This window comes from Bos javanicus, chromosome 18, assembly GCF_032452875.1.
Source record: "Bos javanicus breed banteng chromosome 18, ARS-OSU_banteng_1.0, whole genome shotgun sequence".
NCBI lineage: Eukaryota > Metazoa > Chordata > Mammalia > Artiodactyla > Bovidae > Bos > Bos javanicus.
The window spans coordinates 61,607,446-61,631,791 of record NC_083885.1 but is presented as its reverse complement, the minus strand read 5'-3'; the positions used below and the strand labels follow the sequence as shown (position 1 = coordinate 61,631,791).

Genomic DNA, 24,346 nt, shown 5'->3' with positions numbered 1-24,346 from the left:
ATGTGATGTCCAGACTCTGAGGACCTTAGAATATGACTGTATTTGGTGATAGCACCTTAAAGACATAATTAAGCTTAAAGAAGCCCATTAGAAGAGGTCCTACCTTGTGTCACTAATGTTACAAGAAGAGATAAGAATGCAGAGAGCATAAGCAGAGAACAGGGGTGAGAGATTTAGCAAATAGAAGTAAAAGACACCTAGATAGAGTGAAAAGTGAAACTCAGATACACAATAAACCTTATGAAATATATTTAATATATATTTTATGTATATATTATATGTGTATTAATTATACAGTACATATTTCATTTTATTTTTATTTTTCTGGTCGTGCTGTGCAGCATGTGGGATCTTAGTTCCCTGACCTGTGCTCCCTAGATTGAACCTGTGCTCCCTGCAGTGGAAACACAGTCTTAACCACTGGACCACCAGAGAAGTCCCAACATATACGTATTTTATTTTATTTTATTTTTTTACAGTATAATTCTTTTTTTTTCTCTAATTTTATTTTATTTTTAAACTTTACATAATTGTATTAGTTTTGCCAAATATCAAAATGAATCCGCCACAGGTATACATGTGTTCCCCATCCCGAACCCTCCTCCCTCCTCCCTCCCCATACCATCCCTCTGGGCCGTCCCAGTGCACCAGCCCCAAGCATCTAGCATCATGCATCGAACCTGGACTGGCAACTCGTTTCCTACATGATATTTTACATGTTTCATTGCCATTCTCCCAAATCTTCCCACCCTCTCCCTCTCCCACAGAGTCCATAAGACTGTTCTATACATCAGTGTCTCTTTTGCTGTCTCGTACACCGGGTTATTGTTACCATCTTTCTAAATTCCATATATATGCGTTAGTATACTGTATTTATGTTTTTCCTTCTGGCTTACTTCACTCTGTATAATAGGCTCCAGTTTCATATTTTAATATGCACAGACACAGGCAAATGTACAGGCACACCTGGCTTTATTATGGTTTGCAAATACTGCATTTTTACAAATTGAAGGTTTATAGCTACTTTATGTTGTCAATAGATGCTTAGTATTATTTTGGCAAAAACTTTTTTTTTTTTTTAATTAAGGCATATGCATTGTTTTTTGGACAGAATTCTGTGTACACTGAGTAGAATACAGTGTAGTGTGATCATAACTTTTATACACACTGGAAAACAAAAAAAAATTTTTCCTCTTATTGCCAATTCTCTTTATTGGGGAAGTTTGGAAGTAAACCAGCAATATCTCCAAGATATGCCTGTATGGGTGATATCATTTAGTTAATGAGTTAATGTCCAGTTTGGGTCACATCATTTAATTGTTACAGGAACTGCACCACTTTTCTCTCTTGGAAAACTCTCCATATTCTGGTTTGGCTGATTATGTTTTTAGTTAAAATGTGAGTCTATCTCTCACGTCTGCTATGAGCTGGTGGTTGATCTAGAGGCTCGATGACTTTCTGACTCAACTTTTCATCAGGGCTGTGTTCTGGGCGGTGTTCTGTGTTGCCTGTTACAGCACACTGGGTAACACGGGGTATCTGGTTGTCCCCCAGTGGTAAGGGAAGAGCAGCAATCAGGTGATGTCAGCCTCTTCCATCACAGTCTCACCTGACAGTTTCAGTCTCCATTGTTTCCTGAGTCTGTAATTTCACTAGGTCCTTCAAGATACTGATTTTCCTAATTCTGTTCATCCTCCTCCATCTGGTTTTAATTCATCTAATAACTTTATTTCAGTATCGTGTCTTCCATCACTCCTTCACTCTACTTCGGGTGTTCATTCCCACAAACAACACTATACTCTGTTATTACCAACATCTTCAATGTCCATAATCTCAATTTCAAGCATTCTGTCCTACAGCAACGGCTTTTTATATTGCCCCTCCAGTTTCACTTCTTATCTTTTAGTTCCTCTCGACTGTAACCATTTATTAACCAACCATTACTTCCCATCCCTTACTCTTGCCTCTGGCAATGCAGGGTGTTTCATTTTTGTTTCTGTTTTTCAATTAAGAACTTTATCTGTTCAACTCTACTGTGCAACTCTAAAGCCTGTGACAGAAAAGTAAAGAAAAATGATTATTTACCCAACGTCATACTACATCTTGGTCACCAAGGAAAAAGATAAAAATAACCTTTTCCTTCTATCATTATGAAATGATCCACTTTATTTTCTTTTTCTTAAAGTCTACTTTGGATATTAATATGACTGTGCAAGCTTTTTTTGGTTACTGTTTTCACAATGTATCTCTTACCTTACTTTTACATCCAACATATTTGTGTCCTAATACATAAAGTGCAACTCTTGACACAATATATAGTTACCTGTGTTTTTTCCCCATGTTGCCATCTCTGTGTTTTTACTGGAAATTGGCACACGATGCTTCTTATGTGCCAGTTAATATTTTATTTCTTCTGTTGGTTGCAGGTTACATTTTTTGGACTTTGTGAAAATTCATCTTGCTGTATGCTTATGAAACATGGACTTTTCTGTATGTATATTATGCTTTGAAAAGTTTACTTTAAAACTGTATAACATTTAAGTCATTGTGTCCACTAGCAATGTATGCTATGCTATGCTATGCTATGCTAAGTCACTTCAGTCATGTCTGACTCTGTGTGACCCCACAGACGGCAACCCTCGAGGCTCCCCCGTCCCTGGAATTCTCCAGGCAAGAACACTGGAGTGGGTTGCTGTTTCCTTCTCCAGTGCATGAAAGTGAAAAGTGAAAGTGAAGTCACTCAGTCGTGTCCAACTCTTAGCGACCCCATGGACTGCAGCCTACCAGGCTCCTCCATCCATGGGATTTTCCAGGCAAGAGCAATGTATACAGGATTCTAAATACATCCCACATTCACACTCCCTAGAGGCTCAAAGTACCCTTTGAACCAGCAGATCTTCCAGGGCATGGAGGGATTCCACACAACATCGATGTCCTTTGGTTAAGATGAACCAGCACCAGGGATGTTTTTGTCCAGATTCTGGGTGGTGGAGGCTGGTGGCTGTGGCTCATTGTTCTCCAAGCTGTGTCGGATCCCATATCCTAAGTATGTGACAGATCCTAGTAGGGAAATGAGACAGTGAGAAGGGAAAGTAGGTGCTCTCCTCACTTACAAATGCCCAGTAGGTCTCCTATTATGGTATCTGACACAGTTTAGGAGAGAGGTAGCAGGGAGATGGTTGGGTTCAGTCACTTAAGGGGTCTCATTTTCCAAGAAAACCACTTACCAATCACATTCCTGACCCCAAATAGGGCCCAGGTCCCAGACGCCATCTGCATCATCAGGTAAACATTCATGAAGATGCTGACCAGTGGGAGGACAGCCAGAGCAGGGACCTGTGGGCAGAGTCAGTTCATCCCTGAACACAGCCCAGACATCTGAAAGACCCTACCCCATGTGGGTGGGACAAGTTCAGTCCAATTCAGGCTGTGTGTTCAGTGCCTACTGAGATAGTGTATGTAAAGCACTGAGTGTGGATCAAGGAAGAGTTCATTAGTTTTAATAACTCCTCTCATTCCTGGTCCAGCAAATGATGTTTAGGGTTTGAAGCACGCAGACTTCATTCACTCAAGGTGGACACTTTGGACACATAGGGTCACCTACCCTGAACGGAAGAGGGGAGGGGTCCTGGGGCTGCCTCCAGATGATGACCGTGACCCCAGTGGTGAGCAGCAGCAGCAGCACAGCCACTGTTGTGAGCACGGGGTCTCCAGAGAACACCTGGCTGGGCCACTGGGCCAGGATCAGACTCAGGATTATCAGCAGGAGAACTGCAAGGGTCAAGGTGGAGGAGAACAGGCTGGACCCAGAAGACACAGATGTCAGGACCTCGGGTCACACCCCTCCCCAGGCTGCCCACCTCAGGAAGGGCCATCATATCTCCAAGACACCTCAGCTGACAGAAAAGACACATTCCCTCCACATACCATCCATTTCATAAAATTACCAAAGAGAAATCCCACTGCTCACCAAGCAGGAAGGCACATCCATAGACAATCTGGCCAGATTTCTGGATGTGTGTGGGGGTGTGGATAGGGTCACATAGTCTCTTTAGAATCCATGAGGTTCCTGCTTCTGGTACAGGGTCCAAAGAACTCATGTCACATTCACAAATCTCAATTTCATTTTTTGCTTTCTCATTCTTGCTTACGTTCTGGTCTGGCTGGTATCTGAATTAGAGGTATGACGGCAGTGTTAATAGTAGCCCCTACTCATCCAACATCAGACAGTCTAGTTCATCTCTTTCCCAGCTTAACCATAGCAGAAAATTTAGAAGGCAGCATGAAAGCAGAAGAGAATTACCTTCCCATCAATCCCCTCAATGTCAGGATCCCCAGTCAAGGTGTTGTGGGGTCTTACCTGAGAACAAGAACAGAAAAAGCCACCACGATGTAAGCGAGCAGGGTCCCAATTGAAGAGAGTTCCACAAGGTCACTGAGCTCAAAGAGTAATGCCATGACCGCTAAAATTGGGGCAAAAACACAGTGAAGAAAGAGTGAGAAACCAGTGGGAATATCCAAGCTAAGAAAACTGATCAAAGAAGAAATGAGCATTACTTATTTACCTGCAAGAATTCCAGAAACCAAGGTGGTTTTGACAGTGGTACGGGTGTGGGTGTAGATCCGGGCAAGTCCCGGAAAAGGAGCCCGTCATCTGCCGTTGAGTAGATCGCAGGAGGCATAGGGAACAAGACACCCACTAGGCTAGAAGAGAAAATGGAAACACATGTGAGGACGTGGACACTGTTCCCTAGTCTTCATGCCTTTCCCTCTTGTCTCTCAATCCTTAGGGCTAAGATACTTTTTAATTTGGCAGTGACTTGGATGAAAGAGCACAGAGGGTGCCAACAGCCACAACATATCTGGCAGGGTCCCACCCAACATGGACAAAAGCCTGCGGCAAGGGGCTCACAGGGTGAATCAGGTAGTAGGGCACCATGAGGGTGAGCACTGCTGAGACACCAGAGTAGTACGCCAGAAAGCAGATGAAGATCATGATCATGATGCTCAAGGGGATGGAACAAAGGGGATTTAGGGCTCCTCCCCCTGCAACAGTGGTGGAGGTCAGTAAAAGCACCGGGGTGAAAACAAAAAATCAATATCTTCTTGCATCTCCAAAAGCTGACTGACCTACTACTAGCCCCTGTGCCCAAGGGCAGCCCACACTGTACCCACATCCCTCATGGGACACACAGTGACCTTGTTACCTGTAGTGGCAATGCTGTCAAAACCAAGAAAAGCAGAGACACATGTTGCTGCTCCATGGAGAATCCCTTCAAAGCCAAAAGGCAGAAACCCTCCAGAACCCAGGGGTCCCAACCTATGGTGAGAGAAGGAATGAGGAAAAAATTTAGTTGAGGTGTGTCAGCCATCTGTACTGGAATCCTTAGTTAATACTAAGGATTATTAGTATTAATAATAATAAGGATACTTAGTTAATACTAAGTCCTGGGCTCCAGGTCCCCCTTCACTGGATCTGTTATCCCAGGTCTCTTTAGTCCCCATCATAGTCTCAGCCCTGTGTACCCCTACAAGCATTACTATGGACAAGAGGACCCTCCTAACCTATAGGTGTCATTGCATCCAGATGTGTTTGATCTGTAGTCCTGTTCTGTGAGGTTCCAGTTGTGCAGGTCTCCCTTAATGAAGTCAGAGACGATGATGAAGATGAGAACTGAAATGTTGATGCCTGTGAACAGTTTAGTAACCAGGGCTGACTGACGAGCTCCCAGAATCAGTACTCCTGTGGAAAGATGGACTATGAAACATCCAAAGTAACCAAATCCATAGACACGGAAAGAAAACTAGTAATTTTCAGAGGCTTGAGTTTGTGTAGGTGGGAGATGGACAGAGACTGCTCAGTGGTTACGGGGTTTCCTTCTGTTGTGATGAAAATGCTTGGACCAGAGGGAGATGACGGTTGTACAACATTGTGAACATGGTAAGTGCCACTGAGTTGTGCACTTTCAGATGGTTAATTTCTTACTGTGGCCATCATCTCACAACAAACACATCAATCAAATCATCTCTTTCTACATCTTAAAATTATATAATATCGTACGTCAATAGCTCAATACATCTGGGGGAATATAGTAAAATGGTTCATTTTATTTTGTGTGAATTTCAAACAAACATCTTCAGTCTCAGGACAAGAAAGGAATTTGCAAGTCTAAGTAAAAGATTGCCAGGTGGGGGTGATTTTGTTTCCCAAGAGACATTTGGCAATGTCCAGAGACATTCTGATTGTTGCAGTTTGTGGGGGTCATTATTATCCTGTGAGCAAAGGGCAGGGATGCTATTCAAAATCTGACAATGATTAAAAACAAACCCTAAAATGATCAGGACAGCTCCCTCCCACCAAAGAATGATCCAGCCCAAATTGCTGATAATGCCAACACTGGGAAACAACAGTCTGTGTTGTGTCTTCCTTCCTCTCTTATCTCAGACCCTTCATTCCAGTCCTAATTCCCCCACTAGTCTGGAGCCCCAAGCCTTCTGCAGCCAAGTTCCCAGTTCCCCCCATCCCACATCCCGCTCTTCTCATCCTATCTCTGACCCCGTCTCACCCATAAGCAGCAGCACCAGGGCCAGTGCCAAAAAGTCTGGGTACGTGGCCAGGTAGGCAGGCATATACTGAGAGAAAACCCTCTGTAATGCCTGAGAGATGTGGTTCTTCCCAGTGAGGCTGTCAAAGGCATAGCTCCAGGCCCTGGAAACACTGCGGTGCCTGCAGTGGTAGAAGCGTGAACATTCATTGACAGATATAAGTTGAACCTTCAGTTTGCACCATGGGATGTATTTTGAGGGAAAAAGTATACAAAATACCAAATCTCAGAGTTTCTTTTCAAGAGTGGGGAGAGTAGACCCAGATGATTCACAAAATGGATCAACTAGTTAACATGTTGTGCTTCAGTTCAATTCAGTTCAGTCGCTCAGTTGTGTCTGACTCTTTGTGATCCCATGAACCACAGCACACCAGGCCTCCCTATCCATCACCAACTCCCGGAGTTTACCCAAACTCTATGTCCATTGAGTCGGTGATGCCATCCAACATCTCATCTTCTGTTCCCTTCTCCTCCTGCCTTCAATCTTTCCCAGCATCAGGGTCTTTTCAAATGAGTCAGTTCTTCACAACAAAGTATTGGAGTTTCAGCTTCAACATCAGTCCTTCCAATGAATATTCAGGTCTGATTTCCTTTAGAATGGACGGGTTGGATCTCCTTGCAGTCCAAGGGACTCTCAAGAGTCTTCTCCAACACCACAGTTCAAAAGCATCAATTCTTCGGCACTCAGCTTTCTTTTTTTTTTTTTTTAGCTTGGTATTTTATTTATTTTTAAATATATGCATATGCTACAAATGCTGTGTGCTTTTTAGGACACTTTCTCCTTTAAAATTTTTTTAAATTTTTTATTTTGAAATAATTATAGATTCATAGGAAGCTGTAAACAGTGCAGAGGAATCCCCATGTACTTTCAGTGGCCACATCTTGCATAATTATAGCACTATATTAAGACTAGGAAATTGACATTGACTCAGTGTGTGTATATGTATGTCATTTTTTCCTGAGCAGATTTCTGTAACCATTAATCTACTCAAGATATGGGAATACTTCATCACTGTGAAGATCTTCCTTGGGTTAGCCCCATCCCTCAACAAACTCTCTCTAACCTCTGACAGATAACATTTAACCTCTGTACTGTTTTATACCAGTATAATTTTGTCATTTTGAGGACAAATGAAATCATACAGAATGTGAGGTTTTAAGATTGACTTTTTTCGCTCAGCATGATGCCCTTGAGACCCCTTCTAGTGTGTGTATTCAAGGTTTTATTGCTGTGTTTTCCATAATATGGATGCATCACAGTTTGACTGTTCATATATTGTAGTATATATATATATATTTTTTCTTCCCACCCTCTCCCTCTCCCACAGAGTCCATAAGCCTGTTCTATACATCAGTGTCTCTTTTGCTGTCTCGTATACAGGGTTATCGTTACCATCTTTCTAAATTCCATATATATGCGTTAGTATATCCAACTCTCACATCCATACATGACCACTGGAAAAGCCATAGCCTTGACTAGACGGACCTTTGTTGGCAAAATAATGTCTCTGCTTTTTAATATGCTGTCTAGGTTGGTCATAACTGTCCTTCCAAGGAGTAAGTGTCTTTTAATTTCATGGCTGCAATCACTATCTGCAGTGATTTTGGAGTTCCAAAAATAAAGTCTGACACTGTTTCCATTGCTTCCCCATCTATTGCCATGAAGTGATTGGACCAGATGCCATGATCTTAGTTTTCTGAATGTTGAGCTTTTTGCACTCTCCTCTTTCATTTTCATCACTCTTTAGTTCTTTTTTCACCTTCTGCCATAAGGGTGGTGTCATCTGCATATCTGAGGTTATTGATATGTCTCCCAGCAATCTTGATTCCAGCTTGTGCTTCTTCCAGCCCAGGGTTTCTCATGATGTACTCTGCATATAAGTTAAATAAGCAGGATGACAATATACAGCCTTGATGTACTCATTTCCTTATTTGGAACCAGTCTGTTTTTCCATGTCCAGTTCTAACTGTTGCTTCCTGACCTGCATACAGATTTCTCAAGAGGAAATGTTGTGCTTGCTCGATAGATACCTAAGTCATGTCCAACTCTTTGCCACCCCATGGAGTGTAGCACACCAGGTTCCTCTGTCCATGGGATTATCCAGGCAAGAATATTGGAGTGAGTGGCTATTTCTTTCTCCAAGTTAATATGTAAAGAGGAAGTTAATGTTGGGCCAGAAAATATAACAGGGAAGTTGAACCAGGAGAGCTGGGAGATGAGGGTTGCAATTTAAATCTAGCAATAAAGGAAAATCCCACGAAGGCAAAAACCAAACAAAGGCTTCAATGTGGTGAGGGGAGGAGCCTGTGGGACATGCCTCCCTCTCACCCACTACCTACAAGTCCTTTTCCTTCAAGATTCTTAGTCCCATAATTTAAGGAAAGCAGGAGAGGGCTGGGTAAGATGAAATTGTGGCTTTTTCCTGCTACTAATACCCACTTCCTACCCGTGGGATAGTGACAAAGTGCTCATGAATGAGTGAGCACTTTGTCATGTAATCCCTCCTCCTAGTTTCCTGATCTTAAACCCCACAGCTTTCTCCCACTCCATCATCTCACCAATGAACAAGGACAGTATGAGGTTCCAGCCAATGATGAAGGCACACAGCTGTTCCATGGTGATGTAGCTGTAGAGATATACAGAACCAGTGCTTGGTACCCGGGCCCCCAACTCAGCATAGCAGAGTCCAGGCAATACAGTAGTCAGGGTGGCCACCAAGAAGCAGATGATGCTAGCTGGTCCAGTTTGTTCTTGGCCACCTCTCCAACCAGGATGTACACTCCAGCCCCCAGAGTGCTGCCCACACCCAAGGCCACCAGGTCAAGAGTGTTCAGACAACGAGACAGGTGACTCTCAGCCCGTGCTCTGGGTTCCAATGGCCTCCTGCGGACTAGCTTCTGACCAAATTGGTGAACATCCTGACACAGCATCCTAGATGGAGTTGAGGAGACCATGATCTGCTGAGAAAACAAGACACAAAGTCGTCAAGATTGCCTGTCCACTCTTGGCATCCAGTTCCATGGAGCAACAGAGCTATGGGGAATTGGTTGTAAAAAGACTCATTGCGCAAGTTCATCTTCGAGTTTTGCTTTCTTAAACATAAATAAGACTTTTAATATGCTCCAAAAGTTACTTGAAGTATTGCTTAAAGATATGGGGAGTAGAAATTGTTTCTCTAAAATGTGTCACTTTGGCACATGGATTGTGTTAAGCTGAAGGCAGTTAAGACTTAGCAGCCTCAAGAAAAACTCTGCCTGTCCCTTCATGGCTCAGATAATTTAGATAGGGTGTGTATATCAGGAAGACACTATTGCTATTGAGACTATTTCAGAAATAGTTGTCTGCATGGAGTGGGAAACACTTGTTTCCCAAGCATTTGCTCTTCCCACCTTCCTGTGGGTTGCCTCCTCCCATTTGAAGACCCAGAAACCTACCCTATATTCCTTAGCTCATGGTAGCACAGAAGCCTCAATTACCTGTCTTTGAGCCTCATAGTTTTTATAGTGTCCAGTATATATATAGATGCTGATGCTGGGAAAGTTTGAGAGCTAGAGGAGAAAGGGGTGACAGAGGATTAGATGGTTGGATGGCATCACTGACTCAATGGAGATGAATTTGAGCAAGGTCTGGGAGATAGTGAAGGGCAGGGAGGACTGGCATGCTGCAGTCCCTGGGGTCACAGAATTAGACACGACTTAGCGACTGAACAACAACAAAAATGAAAAAGCAAGTTATATTTGCTAATCTGTCTCATGTCAGTTTAATTACTATGCCAGTTAAAGAACCTTGAAAGAAAAGTCTTCTGCCCCTACTGAAGCGAAAGCTTCTATCGCAGAGCCTGGCACACAGTAGGTGCTTAGTTGATATGAGTTGAATGGATAATAATGCTGATTTTTAAATTAAAGCTAACCAAGTACACCTCATGTGAAGAGTTGACTCATTGGAAAAGACTCTGATGCTGGGAGGGATTGGGGGCAGGAGGAAAAGGGGACGACAGAGGATGAGATGGCTGGATGGCATCACCAACTCGATGGACATGAGTCTGAGTAAACTCTGGGAGATGGTGATGGATAGGGAGGCCTGGCGTGCTGCGATTCATGGGGTCGCAAAGAGTTGGACATGACTGAGCGACTGAACTGAACTGAACTGAAATCTCCTGATTCAAATGCAGCTCTGCTACATATTAGCTTGTCTGATTTGTACAAGATACATGACACTGTTTGCCTTCCTTTCCTGTATAAAACAGGGAAAATTACTGTCATTATTATTCCTTCCTTTCCTCAGCATGTTTGAAGTGCTTCTTTTAGGGGCTTGGTGGTCAGAGAGCTCAGATTCCTACCCCAAAGATCCTGAAACCTGGTAGCTTTCTGTTTCATTACTCACAGAATGATGAGGAATAAGAACTCTGATTTGGGGCAGAATGAGAAGAAATTTGTGGGGAGGGACAGGTTCTAGTCCAGCTCAGTAAAAGTATCAAACCAGAGTGGTCTCCCACCTGCCTGGAGGGAGAGGGGAACTAACCTTCATTCTGAATCAGAAATGACAGGATTCTGTTTCCTGCTCCTTTGAGGGCATGAAATGTCTCCTCACTACACTGCTCTGCATGGCTAGGCTGACCCAGAGATTACAAGTCCCTATCAGGAGGCTTCCACACTGGATATGCCAAAGTCACATTTAACATTTTAGTTAAGAGCAAGGGGAAAAACCCAGGAAACTATGATTAAAATCTTGGCTCCATCACCACCCCTATGACCCTGAAGAAGTCATTCACTGTCCTGAATCTCTGTTTTCTTCTTGCTCAAATGCTGCTGATGAACACTTTTGCACTGTTAGTAAGAATGTAAAATGTTGCAGCTGCTATAGATAAATTACAGTGGTCCCTCCAAAAATTAAAAATAAAACTACAATATGATCCAGCAATTCCACTTCTGGGTGTGCGCCCAAAAGAACTTAAAACAGAATCTCAAGGAGAAATTTGTACACCCATGCTCATAGCAGCATTATTCATAGTAGCCAAAAGATGGAAGCAAAGCAAATGTTCATCCACAAAGGAATGGGTAAATACAATGTGATCTAAAGGTGCATGGAAAATTATTCAGTTTTAAAGACAGAGAAATTCTGACACATGGTACAACATGGAAGAATCCTGAGAAATTATACCAAGTGTCATAAGCCAGTCATGAAAAGACAAACACTGTATGATTCCACTTCTGTGAAATACCTAAAACAGTCAAATTCACAGAGACAGAAAGTAGAAGGTGGCTTCCAGGGGCTGAGGTGAGGTGGACATGGGGATTTACTGTTTAATGGGTCATAGCTTTACGTTTATGAGAAGAAAAGTATTCAGAAGAGTGATTGTCCAACAGTGTAAGCATACTTAACACTACTGAACTGTACACTTAAAAGTGTTAAGATGGCACGTTTTATGTTATGTTTTATCACTATTTAAAAAGTTGCTGCAAATGATGAATAACAGAGCTAGCTTCACCAAATTGCCAGATGTAACAAACCCCAAGGTAATTTAATAAAAATCACTATACTGTCATCCTTTGTGGATACTAAAATCCATGGATACTCAAGTCTCTTACAGTCACCCCCATATCTACAGAGGAGAAACCCCCAAAGGATTAAGAGTATACAGGAGACTGAGGTCAGTGGTCCACATATCATAAACCCTACATAAGAGTAATCTTTACTATTGTTAGAACACCAATCAGGAAAAGGTATTTCAGTGCTTCTGGGCATGGATGCAATATCCCCAGTCAGTTCAGTTCAGTTCAGTTGCTCAGTCGTGTCTGACTCTTTGTGACCCCATGAATCGCAGCATGCCAGGCCTCTCTGTCCATCACCAACTCCCGGAGTTCACTCAGACTCACGTCCATCGAGTCAGTGATGCCATCCAGCCATCTCATCCTCTGTCGTCCCCTTCTCCTCCTGCCCCCAATCCCTCCCAGCATCAGAGTCTTTTCCAATGAGTCAACTCTTCGCATGAGGTGGCCAAAGTATTGGAGTTTCAGCTTCAGCATCAGTCCTTCCAATGAACACCCAGGACTGATCTCCTTTAAAATGGATGGGTTGGATCTCTTTGCAGTCCAAGGGACTCTCAAGAGTCTTCTCCAACACCACAGTTCAAAAGCATCAATTCTTCGGTGCTCAGCTTTCTTCACAGTCCAACTCTCACAACCATACATGACCACTGGAAAAACCATAGCCTTGACTAGACGGACCTTTGTTGGCAAAGTAATGTCTCTGCTTTTGAATATGCTATCTAGGTTGGTCATAACTTTCCTTCCAAAGAGTAAGTGTCTTTTAATTTATCCCCATCCCCTACCTTTTCTCACAAAACCTACGTATAACTCCCAGCTCCTTTTGTTTTCATCTGAAAACTGATTCTCTCCACCCTCAGTTAGAGGCCGGGCTGACTCCCCACACTCTGGGGTTGCAGAGGTCTTTTTGGGAGGATGTGAACTCAGCGCCCAGTCTCCTACAGAAGAGGGTGACCCAAGACATACTGGGTCCTTGGAGCAGAGCCTGGAGCACTGGATCAGTTTGGGAGGCTGAGTTTAAGCCGTGCGGGGCTGGAGCTGGATATGAATTGAGCAAACTCCTGGAAATGATGAAGGACAAGGGAGGCTGGTGTGCTGCAGTCCATGGGGGTCACAAGGAGGTTGGACACAACTTAGTGAGTTAACAACAAGGGCTGGAGCAATACATCTCTAAAAACTAAAGCAGAAAGTCCCTGTTCACAAAAGACAACTCTTAAGTTGGGGTAGGGATGGAATTGGTTGGGCGGGAAGCATCTGTAGAATCTCTATCAGTCCTTGACTCTTCTGTGGTTACCCTTGGAGGGTGTGTCTGAAATGCTTTTTTAAAAAAAATTATGATAAAGTACGCAAAACATAAAATTTACCACTTGAACCATTTTCAAGTTTGCAGTTCCATAGGGTTAAATACATTCACATTTATACAACCAAAGTCCAGACCTTTTTTCATCTGGCAAAACATCAACCCTGTGCCCATTATCAACAATTTCCCTGTTTAAAAATAAAATAAAATCTAAAACAAAAAACAAAAAACAATTTCCCTTTTCTCCTTTCCCAGTTCCTGGCAATTGCCACTGTACTTTAAGTTTCTATTAACCTGACCATTCTAGGTACTTCATTTAAGTGGAATCAAATATAGTCTAAAGTCTCTTCCAGTGAGACTTGTTTCACTTAGTAAAATGTCCACAAGTTCATCCATGTTGCAGCATGGATAAACTATAAAATCCTTTCCTTTTAAATGCTGAAGAATACTTTATTATATATAATGTTGGGCTGCAACCCCACGCCTGCAAGCCCTGTGTTTTCTCAGCTTCAAGACTGAAGAAAGAGCCCACAATCATCTTTTAATGAATAGGGGGAATCTTACATGTTTGAAGCAAGGTCCTGGAGTGACACCTCAACCATGTTTACCAGAGGGTAGGCAGGACATGGTGGTAGTCTTCACTACTGGGGGGAGGGGGAGGTGACTAGTTATAGGAGGAATTAACATCAGGTTGGTTCATTGGTTACCAGGGAAACCAGCAGAGGAACACACCCTTCACTATCTCTTTGATAAGCTATTCAGGTGGACAAGTTACAGTTTAGAACAGTTTTTCAGTTCAGTTCAGTTGCTCAGTCGTGTCCAACTCTTTGCAACCCCATGGACTTCAGCATGCCGGGCCTCCCTGTCCATCGCCAACTCCTGGAGCCTACGAAAACTCATGTCCATTGAGTCAGTAATGCTATCCAGCCATCTCATCCTCTGTGGTCCCCTTCTCCTCCTGCCCTCAATCTTTCCCAGCATCAGGGTCTTTTCAAGTGAGTCAGTCCTTTGCATCAGGTGGCCAAAGTATTGGAGTTTCAGTTTCAACATCAGTCCTTCCAAAGAATATTCAGGACTGATTTCCTTTAGGATGGACGGGTTGGATCTCCTTGCAGTATAAGGGACTCTCAAGAGTCTTCTCCAACATCACCACTCAAAAGCATCAATTCTTCAGCTCTCAGCTTTCTTTATAGTCCAACTTGAAAGGTTGTTCTTGAATCATGCAAAGACACCGGGATTCTTGGCCCCCGGAGGAGAATTCAATCCGGGGCCAGAGACGAGGCTTGATCGCTCAGAGCTTTTGTGTAATAAAGTTTTATTAAAGTATAAAGGAGATAGAGAAAGCTTCTGACAGAGGCATTAGAAGCGGGCAGAAAAAGTACCCGCTTGCTAGTGTTAGCAATGAAGTTATATACTCTCCAATGAATCCAAAGAATGTCCGGGGGTTGTAAAGACCTCACCAGACCTACTCCCATAATTTACATTTTAAGATAACAGAATTAGCCAGAAGGTTTAATCCAGAGACTGTCCTTAGGCAGGATACATCCTTGTAAAGACCAGGTCTACTCCCATAATTTACATTTTAAGATAACAGAAGGTTTAATCCAGAGACTGCCCTTAATCCAGAGACTGTCCTCAGGCAGGATACATTATTGTTATATAATCATAAGGAACGTAGAGAAGGAAAAAAAGTTTGTCCTTTCTTCCTCCTTGAGAATTCCAGACCCCTCTCTCCTTGGGGACCCCTAGACTCCTTATCAACCTGCCTAGGAAATGACTCTCTAACTCTCACATCCATACATGACTACTGGCAAAACCATAGCTTTGACTGGACAGACCTTTGTTGGCAAAGTAATGTCTCTGCTTTTTAATATGCTGTCTAGGTTGGTCACAGCTTTTCTTCCAAGGAGCAAACATCTTTTAATTTCATGGCTGCAATCACCATCTGCAGTGATTTTGGAGCCCAAGAAAATAAAGTATGGATAAAGTATGTAAAGTATGTAGGCATTTACTGATTAGACCATAAGATTTAGAGTGAAGTCATATGAGTAGGATGTGGGCTGAGTAGGGGTTGTACAGAGAGCAAGAGAACAGCCATCTTGGGTGGCCTGAATCTTACCCATGTATACATCACAATTGGCTTATCCATTAAAGGCAATGCCAAAGAATGCTCAAACTACCACACAATTGCACTCATCTCACACGCTAGTAAAATAATGCTCAAAATTCTCCAAGCCAGGCTTCAGCAATATGTGAACCGTGAACTTCCTGATGTTCAAGCTGGTTTTAGGAAAGGAAGAGGAACAAGAGATCAAATTGCCAACATCCGCTGGATAATGGAAAAAGCAAGAGAGTTCCAGAAAAACATCTATTTCTGCTTTATTGACTATGCCAAAGCCTTTGACTCTGTGGATCACAATAAACTGTGGAAAATTCTGAAAGAGATGGGAATACCAGACCACCTAATCTGCCTCTTGAGAAATTTGTATGCAGGTCAGGAAGCAACAGTTAGAACTGGACATGGAACAACAGACTGGTTCCAAGTAGGAAAAGGAGTACATCAAGGCTGTATATTGTCACCCTGCTTATTTAACTTCTATGCAGAATACATCATGAGAAACACTGGGCTGGAAGAAACACAAGCTGGAATCAAGATTGACGGGAGAAGTATCAATAACCTTAGATATGCAGATGATACCACCCTTATGGCAGAAAGTGAAGAGGAACTAAAAAGTCTCTTGATGAAAGTGAAAGTGGAGAGTGAAAAAGTTGGCTTAAAGCTCAACATTCAGAAAACGAAGATCATGGCATCTGGCCCCATTACTTCATGGGAAATAGATGGGGAAACAGTGGAAACAGTGTCAGACTTTATTTTTCTGGGCTCCAAAATCACTACAGATGGTGACTGCAGCCATGAAATTAAAAGACGCTTACTCCTTGGAAGGAAAGTTATGAACAACCTAGATAGCACATTCAAAAGCAGAGACATTACTTTGCCAACAAAGGTCTGTCTAGTCAAGGCTATGGTTTTTCCTGTGGTCATGTATGGATGTGAGAGTTGGACTGTGAGGAAGGCTGAGCGCTGAAGAATTGATGCTTTTGAACTGTGGTGTTGGAGAAGACTCTTGAGAGTCCCTTGGACTGCAAGGAGATCCAACCAGTCCATTCTGAAGGAGATCAGCCCTGGGATTTCTTTGAAAGGAATGATGCTAAAGCTGAAACTCCAATACTTTGGCCACCTCATGCGAAGAGTTGACTCATTGGAAAAGACTCTGATGCTAAGAGGGATTTGGGGCAGGAGGAGAAGGGGATGACAGAGGATGAGATGGCTGGATGGCATCACTGACTCGATGGACGTGAGTCTGAGTGAACTCCAGGAGTTGGTGATGGACAGGGAGGCCTGGCGTGCTGCGATTCATGGGGTTGCAAAGAGTCGGACACAACTGAGCGACTGATCTGATCTGATCTGATTTGTTCATCAGTGGGCACTTGGGTTGCTTTCATGTTTTAGCTATTGTGAACAAATGCTGCTAAGAACATTGCTGTACAAATGTCTATTCCAGAGTGTGCTTTCAATTTTGGGATATAGCCTCAGAAATAAATTGCTGGATCACATGCTTCTAAGATTTTTATCTGCTTTTGCCAGAGAAAATGTTCACATGTTGAGGAATGGGGAAGTCATTTTGGCTCATCCATGGTTCAGCCTGAATTTTGTGTGAATGAAGACAGCCTGTCCAACCCTCACAGCTCATTTGCTTTAAGGCTTGAGGTAGAGAACGTCGTTTTGAAGATAAGGATGAGTAACTCCCTTCTCATGGTGTCCTTGTTAGCACTCCTTATGGTTCCCTTCCCAGACACCAGGCTGCTTCTCTGTTGTTGTCTATGTACCGAGTCTGTCTCTTTTGAAACCTTGAAGGAATGTGCCCTGTCACATTTGATGTGTGTGCTTTATTTGAATAAGGCATAAGACATGGTGAAAACCATGTTTCAACCGAGCAGTTCCTCAGAGTTATCCGAGAGACTGCCTTCAGAGCTATCATCCTATTTGGCTCAAATAAAACTCTCTTCTATTTCAATTATGCACTGTTTTTTGATTATTTCTGTGGACACTTGAATTTATCCATCATTAAGGACCCTGAGATGTAGGGGCTATAAAACTGGAGACCCAACTCACAGCCATCCTCACACCTAGGTTTTTTTTTTTTTTTTTTTTTACACTACTTGACTTTGCACACTCTGTACCTGACCTGAGACACTCCAGTGTGGGGAACCCCCAAGGACAGCTGGATCCCAACCAGAAGAAGGGAAGTTTAACATCTTTGATATTAACTCAAGCAGCACAAGCATACAAGAAACACTGTGGCTGTGCCCAGCCTTGAACACAGGGAGGGAAGAGGATAAAGGTGACTTGGTCCTCTTCTTCAAGGAGCTCTGTTTTCTGGGAGACCTGAGCATACAGCCAGAGAAGGGAAGGAGAATGGAAGAGGTAATGAGCACTACTCTTCAGAGAAGGAAAAGCCCTGAAGCAAGAATCAGAGTTGGGTGGTTGGGGTGCCAGCTGGTGATGAGTTGGCACGATTATAGCACTCATCAAGTGACACACATGCTAAAACATTGGACATAAACCACCAACATGGGATCAAAATGTACTAGTTGACTCTTCAGTTCAGTTCAGTCACTCAGTCGTGTCCAACTCTTTGTGGCCTCATGGATTGCAGCACACCAGGCCTCCCTGTCCTTCGCCAGCTCCTGGAGTTTACTCAAACTCATGTCCATTGAGTCGATGATGCCATCCAACCATCTCATCCTCTGTCGTCCCCTTCTCCTCCCGCCTTCAATCTTTCCCAGCATCAGGGTCTTTTCAAGTGAGTTAGCTCTTCGCATGAGGTGGCCAAAGTATTGGAGTTTCAGCTTCAGCATCAGTCCTTCCAATGAATATTCAGGACTGATTTCCTTTAGGATGGACTGGTTGGATCTCCTTGCAGTTCAAGGGACTCTAGAGAGTCTTCTCCAACACTACAGCTCAAAAGCATCAATTCTTCAGCACTCAGCTTTCTTTATAGTCCAGCTCTCATATCGATACATGACTACTGGAAAAACCAAAGCTTTGACTAGGCAGACCTTTGTTGGCAAAGTAATGTCTCTGCTTTTTAATATTACCACCATCTCTTCCCTAATTTCCCTGACCCATGACCTCTATCTCTCAAATACTGCATGTGTGCATTCATGCTAAGTCGCTTCAGTCATGTCCAAATCTTTGTGACCCCACAAGCTGTAGCTCACCAGGTTCCATTCTCCATGGGATTTCCCAGGCAAGAATACTGGAGTGGGTTGCCATTTTCTTCTCCAGGGGATCTTCCACATCCATAAATTGAACCTGCAACTCTTATGTCTCCTGCATCTATTTTTCACGTACATCCTCAAGCTTATGAATTTATTACTTAATTTTATAACCATAGTTGAATTTGGGTGCTTTGTATGTACATTATATATGAATATTTTAAATTGACTTGAGATCATTGTGACCTGTGATTCATGATCAGAAGCCTTTCCCAAGTTTTAAGTATTTTAGTCCTTCCAACTTTGCCATTCTTCCTGACAACCTTTTCTGTCTTGAAAGGAAACACTTCTTTTCCTTCTCTCTGTTTCTGTCTGTGTCTCTGTTACCTCATGCCTCTCCCTATACATCCTATTTTTGATACTAACTGGTTTCTGTGCCTTGGACTTGTGGGTATAATGTCCATGTACTGGTTGCATATAGCAAATTGTCCAAATCTCTGAAACCAAGTCAACTTGGCAGAACTGACACTATATCAGAGGGGAGCTGAGGGAAAGACATGTGACAGAGAAGGAGAATAAATAGACTCCAAGCCAAGATAAAACAAAAAATTCTTCCACTTACCAAGATACACTGGTAGGGACCCACATGGACCCAAAGAATTTTCTGCCTTACCTTATCAAATGAAAGATTCCAGAAATAATCATCTTTGCTGTGTGTGTTATAATCCTTAGTTTATAAATCCTTAATAAATAGTTTTTTTTTGATTGTGAACACATTTGGGTACATAAAGGTAGAAATATGTTATTCAATGAAACTCATATAATGTTATAAAACAATGTTACCTTAATAAAAAAGATCTAAAAAATCTTTTTTGAGTACGACATAAAAAGAAAAAATGCACATAGTATAGAGATTGATGAATTTTCACAAGTAAACATACTTATATTAAGACAAAGAGAAAATATTACCAGTATCCCATCACCTACCCTCCCCACATGCTCCTGTCTGGTCTCTATTACTCCAAAAATAATCTCTGTCCTGATTTCCAGTAGCATTTACTGATTTCATCTCATATAATATGGTGACTGCAGCCATGAAATTAAAAGACACTTACTCCTTGGAAGGAAAGTTATGACCAACCTAGATAGCATATTCAAAAGCAGAGACATTACTTTGCCAACAAAGGTTCGTCTAGTCAAGGCTATGGTTTTTCCTGTGGTCATGTATGGATGTGAGAGTTGGACTGTGAGGAAGGCTGAGCGCCGAAGAACTGATGCTTTTGAACTGTGGTGTTGGAGAAGACTCTTGAGAGTCCCTTGGACTGCAAGGAGATCCAACCAGTCCATTCTGAAGGAGATCAGCCCTGGGATTTCTTTGTTTTTTTTTTTTTTTAATTTAATTTTATTTTTAAACTTTACAATATTGTATTAGTTTTGCCAAATATCGAAATGAATCCGCTACAGGTATACCGGCATTCCCCATCCTGAACCCTCCTCCCTCCTCCCTCCCCTACCCTCCCTCTGGGTCGTCCCAGTGCACCAGCCCCAAGCATCCAGTACCGTGCATCGAACCTGGACTGGCGACTCGTTTCATACATGATATTATACATGTTTCAATGCTATTCTCCCAAATCTCCCCACCCTCTCCCTCTCCCACAGAGAAAGGAATGATGCTAAAGCTGAAACTCCAGTACTTTGGCCACCTCATGCGAAGAGTTGACTCATTGGAAAAGACTCTGATGCTAAGAGGGATTGGGGGCAAGAGGAGAAGGGGACGACAGAGGATGAGATGGCTGGATGGCATCACTGACTCGATGGACGTGAGTCTGAGTGAACTCCGGGAGTTGGTGATGGACAGGGAGGCCTGGCGCGCTGCGATTCATGGGGTCGCAAAGAGTCAGACACGACTGAGTGACTGATCTGATCTGATCTGATCTGGTAGCTTAGCTGGTAAAGAATCCGCCTGCAATGTGGGAGACCCTTGTTTGATTCCTGGGTCGGGAAAATCCCCTGGAGAAGGGATACGCTACCCACTCCAGGATTCTTGGGCTTCTCTGGTGGCTCAGCTGGTAAAGAATCCACAGTGACCTCATACTATGTGCTTTTTTAGTCTGGCTCTTTCAACTCAATATTGTGTTCAGACATACTGTGTAGGGTTGCTGCATATAGCTGAGATAGTCCATACTCATTGCAGTAGGGTATTCCATCACATCATCATATTCTACATTTTAAACTCAACCAGAGTTATTTGTGAATTTTATCTCATTAAAGCTGATGCTGAAGCTGAAACTCCAATACTTTGGCCACCTGATGCATAGAGCTGACTCACTGGGAAATACTCTGATTCTGGGAAAGATTAAGGGCAGGAGGAGAAGAGGGTGACAGAGAATGAGATGATTGGATGGCATCATTAACTCAATGGACATGAATTTGAGCAAATTCCTGGAGATAGTGGAGGACAGGGGTGTCTGGTGTGCTGGAGTACGTGGGGTAGCAAAGAGTTGGACACAGATGAGGGACTGAACAACAACGAAGCTGGAAAATATCATGTGACTATGTCACAAAGTATTTATCCATTCTAATTTCTTTTTTTATAATTTTATTTTTTAACTTTACAATATTGTATTGGTTTTGCCATATATCAAAATGAATCCACCACAGGTATACATGTGTTCCCCATCCTGAACCCTCCTCCCTCCTCCCTCCCCATACCATCCCCCCGGGTCATCCCAGTGCACCAGCTCCAAGCATCCTGGACTGGCGACTCATTTCATATATGATATACATGTTTCAATGCCATTCTCCCAAATCATCCTGCCCTCTCTCTCTCCCACAGAGTCCAAGACTGTTCTATACATCACTGTCTCTTTTTCTGTCTCGTATACAGGGTTATTGTTACCATCTTTCTAAATTCCATATATATGCGTTAGTATACTGTATTGGTGTTTTTCTGTCTGACTTACTTCACTCTGTATAATAGGCTCCAGTTTCATCCACCTCATTAGAACTGATTCAAATGTATTCTTTTTAAGGGCTGAGTAATACCCCATTGTGTATATGTACCACAGCTTTCTTTATCCATTCATCTGCTGACGGACATCGAGGTTGCTTCCATGTCCTGGCTATTATAAACAGTGCTGCGATGAACATTGGGGTACACGTGTCTCTTTCAATTCTGGTTTCCTCAGTGTGTATGCCCAGCAGTGGGATTGCTGGATCATAAGGCAGTTCTATTTCCAGTTTTTCAAGGAATCTCCACACTGTTCTCCATAGTGGCTGTACTAGTTTGCATTCCCACCAACAGTGTAAGAGGGTTCCCTTTTCTCCACACCCTCTCCAGCATTTATTGCTTGTCCATTCTAATTTCAATGGGCAACATCACTCTCAGATAAGACATGGCTTTAAAGTCCCATTTTCCATTTCAATTAGTTTCACAAATGTTTTTTCCCCAAATGAATTCCCCTTGATAACATTTGCTAAATAGAATTTTCTCTATCTTGGGGCACACAAAATATTACATATGCATGTGATTCTTTTATTATATATCTCTTTTATCAGATATAAGTGAACACTTTCTGTATTCCAGGCACTGTTTCAGTTGCTGGGAAGAAAATGGTGTCGAAGTGTTATGATTTGAATGTATCTCTCTGATGTCAAAGTCATATGTTGAAGTCCTACCCCCAGAACCTCAGAATGTAACTGTTTGGTGATGGGGAGTCTGAAAGAGGTAATTAAACCACTAGGGTGGGTCCTAACTCAGTATGACTAATGTCCTGATAAGAAAGGTGATTGGATTGCAGAGAACATACAGAGACCAAGTGGTGAGTGACTTAAGAAATAAAAATACAAGACACCCTAAATGTAGCGAATTTCATAGAAACAGTGAACATTAAAAAAATATATATATATTTATTACATATATCTTCAGTTCAGTTCAGTTCAGTCACTCAGTTGTGTCTGACTCTTTGTGACCCCATGAACCACAGCACGCCAGGCCTCCCTGTCCATCACCAACTCCCAGAGTCCACCCAAACCCATGTCCATTGAGTCAGTGATGCCATCCAACCATCTCATCCTCTGTCGTCCCCTTCGCCTCCTGCTTTCAATCTTTCCCAGCATCACGGTCTTTTCAGATGAGTTAGATCTTTGCATCAGGTGGCCAAAGTATTGGAGTTTCAGCTTCAACATCAGTCCTTCCAATGAACACTCAGGACTGATCTCCTTTAGGATGGACTGTTTGGACCTCCTTGCAGTTAAAGGGACTCTCAAGAGTCTTCTCCAACACCACAGTTCAAAAGTATCTTAGATAAATATTTTGTGCATGTTAATTATACATATATACATATCTTATAAGGTACAGATACTTTCACAAGTACACCTGTACCTTACTTTTTTGTACTTCAAAGATAATGTACTTTTTATAAATTGAAAATTTGTGGCCACTGAAGTTATTTTTACCACATTTTAGAAAAGTATTTTTAAATCAAGGTATGTACATTATTTTTTTTACAGAATGCTCTTTCACACTGAGTAGCGTGTAGTATGACATAACTTTTACATGCACAGGGAAACTAAAAATTTGTATATGACTCCTTTTATTGCCAATTATTTTTATTGGGTCATCTGGACCCAACCAGTGATATTTCCAAAGTATGCTTGTGTAGGTGATAGTATTTGATTAATGAATGAACCTCCAGTTTGGGTCATATAACTTATTTTATTTTGTTGGTTGCGCTGTGCAGCTTGTGGGATCTTAGTTCACCCATAAGGGACAGAACCCGTAATCCCTGCAGTGGAAGCATGGAGCCCTAATGACCAGGCCGCCAGGGAATTCCCCATGCCATTCAATAGTTATGAAAATGCACCATTTTCTTTCCTGGAGAATTATCCACATTCCAGTTTCAGTTAATGGCGCTTTCACTTGAAATGTGAATCTATCCGTCCTGTCCACTACGAGCTGGTGGTTGATCTGGAGGCTTGACTACATTGTGATTCAACTTTTCATCGAGTCTTGCCTATCACAGCACATGGAGTAGCACAGGATATCCAGTTGTCCCCTAGAAGTAAGGGAAGAGTGATAATCAGGTGAGGTCAACCTCTTCCATCAAAGTTTTACCAACAGTTTCAGTCTCCATTACTTGGATCCTACACCTCTAATTTCATCATGACTTTCAGTTTGGTGATTTTCCTACTTCTGTTCAACCTCCTCCATTTATTTTAAAAAATATACTTGCTATTTTTCTTATTTGGCTGCACTGGGTCTCAGGTGTGGCACCTGGGGTCCTTCATTGTGGCATGAAGACTCCCTACAGCAGTCAGGCTTCTCTCTAGCTGTGGTGGGCAGGCTCAGTCACCCCCCCAGCATATGGGATCTTAGCTCTCTGACCAGGGATCAAACTCACGTCTTCTGCATTGGAGGGCGGAGACTTGACCACTGGACCACTGGGGAAGTCCCCTGTTGCATCTAGTTTTAATTCACCTAATAACTTGCTACTCAGTTTCTTTTTTTAAATTATTATTTGATTTATTTATTAGTGGCTGTTCTGGGTCTGTGTTGCTGCGTGGGCTTTTCTGTAGTTGTGATGAGCAGAGGCTCCTCTCTAGCTGTGGTGCA

At 42.6% G+C, this 24,346-nt stretch overlaps 1 protein-coding gene across 1 annotated transcript; it reads right to left on the bottom strand.

The window, feature by feature from the left end:
- Positions 1-2,941: 2,941 nt before the first annotated feature.
- On the bottom strand, positions 2,942-9,536 carry LOC133229910 (cationic amino acid transporter 3-like). The gene is given in 13 exon segments (XM_061386662.1): positions 2,942-3,060; positions 3,228-3,336; positions 3,605-3,771; positions 3,971-4,170; positions 4,361-4,463; positions 4,566-4,634; positions 4,637-4,704; positions 4,821-5,046; positions 5,208-5,320; positions 5,566-5,743; positions 6,567-6,723; positions 9,160-9,350; positions 9,353-9,536. Coding segments are annotated over 13 exon segments (1,884 nt in total).
- Between the last annotated feature and the right edge of the window lie 14,810 nt (positions 9,537-24,346).